The 6,000-nt window shown below is 39.5% G+C and overlaps 1 protein-coding gene across 5 annotated transcripts in view; it reads left to right on the top strand.

Annotated features, from left to right (window-relative positions):
• WNT2 (Wnt family member 2) overlaps positions 1-6,000 on the top strand; it is a 74,525-nt gene that overhangs the window by 32,796 nt on the left and 35,729 nt on the right. For all 5 annotated transcript variants that reach the window (XM_027844990.1, XM_027844992.1, XM_027844989.1 and 2 more), the window contains exon 5: positions 2,182-2,446. In XM_027844990.1, coding sequence (XP_027700791.1) covers positions 2,182-2,446 — 265 coding nt within the window. The remainder of the gene's footprint in view (positions 1-2,181; positions 2,447-6,000) is intronic.

Below are 6,000 nucleotides of genomic sequence, written 5' to 3'. Positions count from 1 at the left end.
TCTATCTATCTATCTATCTATCTATCTATCTATCTATCTATCTATCTTTATATATGGCTTTGCTAAATAAATGAATAATGTAAATGTAATTGAAAGGACTATGTAAACTGCTCAAAACCTGTTTTGTAATACAGTATGTGAGAGATACTCATATCCGGAGAGAGGGGGTGGAGTTTGATGGAACCATAGAAAGTAAGGGAGAGATTACAGGCAATGAATATGAATATGCTAATGAGGTGCTCTGTCACCCCTTTATGAAATGTGAAGGAGTTCCTGGCTTCAGTTTCAGTGGCAGCCGGCCATTGGTTGGGAAAAGATTGGTCCCACCCCTGGAAGCCTTTATAAAGCTCATCTTGCCATGTCCTGGAAACATTTGAACTGTCTTAGGCTTCAAGGGATTCAGAGCAGGGAATAGCTTTGTAGAATGTGACCCCTGTGCCTCTACTAGGGCATCTAGATTGTAGGACAGGGATTTTTTTTAAAAAAATCTTTTCCTCCATAGCGAAGCACTATTTGACCAATAGAAGACACCAGTGTCGAACAATTCAGAAAGTTCAGCCATTCAAGGTAGAGAGTAGACATATTCTCTATAAAGATACAGAAAGGCAGTATTTAAAGTGAGAAGCAGTTTCAAGGATCTAGGATTCTGGCAACAGAGTGAAGAAACCGACTATGGTGTCAATGTCCTGGCAGCTGAGAGTTGAGCTGCAGGGAAGAGCAGATGTGGGGAGGGAGGCCAGTGGGGTGACCCCCCCCCCCCCACAGTGATGCTGTACTCAGAGGGGGGCCACATGAGGAATCCAGGAGAAGAGAAAAAAAAATTAGGACCCTAAAGCACCAGAGGTATGAGTTGCCTTGTCCACATGTGTGCCTTATTATCATTATACTCTAAATTTGTGCCCACTCTTCCCACAGGTGCTGTGTGTATCTATGGGAAAGTATGCCCCAGGTTTATGGGGATAGTGTTTTGTAGCTACTGTTCTTACTATGCCACCTTAGTAAATGCCTTTGCTTTGAGCTAATTGTATCTACTGGATGACTATTAAAGGTAAGCTAACCAGTGGGGCTTAGGAACCATAGCTGTAGGAGTATAGACCCACAGAATACCTTAGAATATGGAGGAGAAAGTAGCCACTCTTCTGGGGACCCAATCTTGAAACTTGTGATTATTAAGTTGGGAATGTATCCCAGAAAGGGTGGCACATACATATAATCGATGTGCTAATTAAGAATTATTCATTAAAGAAACCCAACTTGGCAATGGCTTGGTTAGCCTGATTCAAGTTATAACTATGATAACTAATAGGTTTGCGAAGTATTTTTGAATAATATTTTACTTCTTTCCTAATTACACGTAAAAACAATTTTAACATTCATTTTTAAAATTTCAAGTTCCAAATTCTCTCCCTCCCTCCTTCCCTGAGATGGTAAGCAATTTGATACAGATTATACATGGTAAGCAAAGTATTAAAACTTCATTTCTTTAAGAATGACTGTAATTCATCCTTTTCACCACTTTTAGATTGGTCTCCTTCCCTGGTGAAGGTTTGATTGGCAATGTGGCCCAGTTGAAGGAGCACTGGTTCTAGCCTCAGAGAACCAAAGTTTTAATCCCACCTCTCATCTGTGTAACCCTGGGCAAATGACTTAACAATACCAGGCTTCAATTTCTTCATCTATCAAATTAAGGAGTTGGAATAGATGCCTCTTTCCAACTCCAGATCTGTGATCCAAATGGAATTAATCATCCTCCCCTACCCCCACCTTAATTTTAGGACAGAGAGGCTACCTGGCAAAGTGTATAGAGTGCCAGGCCATGAGTCACGAAGACCTACATTCAAGTATGATCCTGGGCGCGTCATCTGACTTCTTGGTGTTCCGTGGACCTCTCTAAGACTATAAATTACGGACCAGTGGCAGATCTTCATTAGTGGTTGGGTGAAATCACGGATTCCTTAGCCCTACCTACCTTCTTAGGTAAATAAATAAATAGTGTTGACTGAACTCTCCCTATCATTCCCTACAATGACTGAGCTCTTGAACCCTTGCTATAAAGCACCACACAAATTATCCTGAGATTTTAGGTGCCATAACTAAATTCATGGAGGAGAAGAGATAATGTGTTACTTGGGTACTGGGGTACATTCACCTCTGCTAATATTTTCCTGCCTTTTCTAATAGGCTGTAAAGCGGTTCTTGAAACAAGAATGCAAATGCCATGGGGTGAGTGGATCCTGCACCCTGAGGACCTGTTGGCTGGCCATGGCTGACTTTAGAAAGACGGGAGATTATCTTTGGAAGAAGTACAATGGGGCCATCCAGGTAGTCATGAATCAAGATGGCACTGGTTTCACTGTGGCTAACAAGAGATTTAAGAAACCAACTAAAAATGACCTGGTCTATTTTGAGAACTCTCCAGACTACTGTATCAGGGACCGAGATGCAGGTAAGCCCACCTCATGCAAGTGTCACCATTCAGATTCCCAGATGACACCATTCAAGTAAAGTCCCATATCTACAACTGAATCTTTTAATAATTTTGCTTCATTGCTTCTGTCAGGCCTAAAGCTCACATAATTTATAAATTTCATATTTAAAAGTATAGAAAGATTTCCCAAATCAACTGAACAGAGAAACGTGGACAATGATTCATAAAATCTATATTGCCACAATGAACTAGAGTTTGGGGGAAATGAAGGCATATTGTATAGTGTTTAAATTCAAAAGGTCCTTTAGATCAAGGGAGTCTAACTAGACATTTTTAATATGTGTATATGTAGTTGTAATATATACATGTCAACTTATACAGGGCATGAGCAGAACAATTACATTCTCTTTTTATTGGAGGATCATGGACAAACATACGTGCCCACTCAATAGGTAAATATTTCTTGTGTGCTGTCAAATTAATTCAGAGTAACCAAGTGAAAGATACTAAATGGAGACTTACTAATGACATTCTGAATAATGAGTAAGCCAAAGAACAAATCATAGAAACAACTAATAAATATGTGAATGAGATTGATAACAATGAGTTAACATACTAAATTTCTGGGACATAACTGTATCAGTCCTCAGAGGAGAAAGCATAGAATAGAAATATAATTAACAAAATTTTTAAGGGGAGGAATAATGAACTGAGTATGTAATTAAAAAAACAACTAGAAATCAGTGTTTCAGAGTACTTAATATAATTCAAGGAATTACAGTGAATTTGCTCTCTGAAGGCAAATTACTTGATATTTCTATCATGTCACACTGGGATTTTTAGCAGATTCCTTTCCCATTTCTTCACACAATAGCAGATTCATCACTGTCGACATAGATCTGGGTAGCTACGGATCCATTTTGGCATTACCTGTGTTATCTTGATTCAGACCAAAGATTTGAATTGGGTGACTGCAGTAGGCATGTGAGGAATTAGAGGGAGTGATTTTTAAAAGCAAGACAGTAAAATACAGGAGTAAGTGGCTTAATACTCGGTTAGACAAAGGCTTTTTCTACACATATAGATGTCCATTTTAAATGAGTTGGCTAGTCAACTCATTTAATTCAGTTAAATTCAGTTAATTCAGAAAGAAATAAGATAAAATGGGTTGGTTGGTTGAAATCAATTGATTTTTTTCCCCTTTTAATTGACTTTTCCTTTTTTGGCCCTGAGTCTATACCTAACTCATTGTTTAATTCCCTTTTTCTTTTTTTTATTTTTTAAAGTCACTTCAGTAAAAAAAAAAAAAAAAAAAAAAAAAAACAAGTGAACAATGGTTGTATGGATTCTTAACTCAAATGCTGCAGCTTTCAGGACTACTTTTCTGTCCCCACCAGGTTCCAGTCATCTTCCAATTTCAACTTATCTTGTATGTTCTAATTTTTCCAGGTTTTTCTCCTATTAGAATGTAAGTTCCCTGAGGGCAGGAACTATTTTTGTTTTCATTTTTTCTTTGTATTGATAGTAGCTAGCAAAGCCTGGCACTAAGTATGTGCTTAATAATTCTTGTTGATTGATTGGTTGATCATATAGACCAAGTAACACTTTTCAAAATTGGCTTAATTTTTCACTTTTCTATGAGAAATGTGGGTACAGCCTCAACTGGCAACTGACAAACTCTATGTTTTTAGGCATTGCTTAAGCAGGCAGATACAGACACAATAGACCTATGTGGAGACTGACTTGGGGCAGCTAGGTGGCAGAGATGGGTAGAGCACTAGGCTTAGAATCAGGAAGGCTCATTCTCATGAGTTCAAACCTAGCCTCAGACACTTCCTAACTGTATGACCCCGGGCAAGTTACTTAATTCTGTTTGCCTCAGTTTCCTCATCTGTAAAATGAGCTGGGGAAGGAAACGGCAAACCACTCCAGTATCTTTGCCAAGAAAACCCTAAACAGGGGTCATAAAGACTGGACACCACTGAAAAATGACTCAACAGGAGATTTTGTTGTTTCTTTATCTCTGAGCATTTCCTAGTAGTCAACCATTATTGTGTCAAGTACTACCTTTCTGCCTTAAAACTATCCATTTAGAAAATAACAATAGATAACATTTAAGATTTGCAAAGTGCCTTAAATAACATTATTTGGTGTAAAACAGAGGTGTCAAACTCACCTCCACCAAGTGGTCCTCAAAAATCCTAAATACAGCCTGAACCAAATTACGATGTAATTGAAGAATGTACAAAAGAAATAAAAAATACAAAACAACATATATAATGTCAATTTGTGGTTTTCTAAGTCAACATAAAACTAGCATAGATCCAATTCTATTTGAATTTGACACCACTGTGTAGTGGATAGGAGAGAAAACCTGAAAGTTAGGAAAACCTGGGACCAAGTCCCACTGGTTCTGACACATATTGGCTGTTTGACTCTCAACAAGTCACTTAACTTCTCTGTGTCCCAGGAGGGTGATGTCAAACTCTAATAGAAACCAGGAGACCACTAAGCCGTACATGTAGATCTTTGCGCTTGTGTTGACTTAGTTTTAAAATGTATTATCTATGTTTTATTGTATTCGTATTTATTTTGTTAAACATTCCCAATTACATTTTAATCTGGTTTATGCAGCACTTGGGAGCAGTGAGTTGCCTATTCAACGCCGTGTTTCATAATTATCTTCCCAATTAGTGATGCTAGGGAGGGGCTTCGAAGCATTTGCCACAGATGGTTAGATCAGCTGTTGCTTCATCTGGGCCCTGGTGTTCTGCTGGTCCTTGTGACTGTCTTCACGGGGGCTGCGTAACCCACGGCCTATGCCAATCTGTGCTGGTGAACACATTGCCTCTGCCGCTATCCGCTAAGGAGGAAATAGCCCCATTCTTGAAGGATACATCTACCTCACGGCTGTGAATAGTTTCCCTTCTGCTAGGTCTGGTGCTAATCTCTTTTTGGTAATCACTCACCTTTGAGGCCTCACCCACAGAGCAGCTGATGCCTCTCTGTCCCAGTTGCTAATCTAATATTGACAAACCTGGGCTGGGGCACTTCACCCGCTCCCTCTTGCTAAGGGGCCCCTCTACTTTAGGTCCAGGTCTGAAGTCCATCCTGGGTTCGACCCTAGAAAAAGCCTGGTCTCTAATGAGAGGGGTTAGGTTCCCTTTTCTCACACTCCTGGCTCATTAAACCCTATCCTGGTGCCCCAGAGGTAAATTATTTAAAGTTTTGTTTTAGAATCATGTCCAGAGTTTCCCTCAAAAAGTGTGGGAGTAGGGGAGTAGAAAGGTACACAAGATGCAACATGAATCAAGTATGGGCCAACTACCCTTAAAAGAAATGTTAAGGGGCAGCTATGTGGCACAGTGAATAAAGAACCAGCCCTTGAGTCAAGAGGAACTGAGTTCAAATCTGGTCTCAGACACTTGACACTTAGTAGGTGGGTGACCCGGGCAAGTCACTTAACCCTGATTGCTTTGCCAAAAAAAAAAAAAAGGTTAAGCGCAAAAGATTCTCTCAAGTGTACATTGACAGTGAGACTTTTAACTAAATAAACCACAGTGCTAACTACT

This window comes from Vombatus ursinus, unplaced genomic scaffold, assembly GCF_900497805.2.
Source record: "Vombatus ursinus unplaced genomic scaffold, bare-nosed wombat genome assembly UNPS02014946.1, whole genome shotgun sequence".
Lineage (NCBI taxonomy): Eukaryota > Metazoa > Chordata > Mammalia > Diprotodontia > Vombatidae > Vombatus > Vombatus ursinus.
The sequence above is the reverse complement of the archived record's forward strand: the minus strand, read 5'-3'. Positions and strand labels throughout refer to the sequence as shown.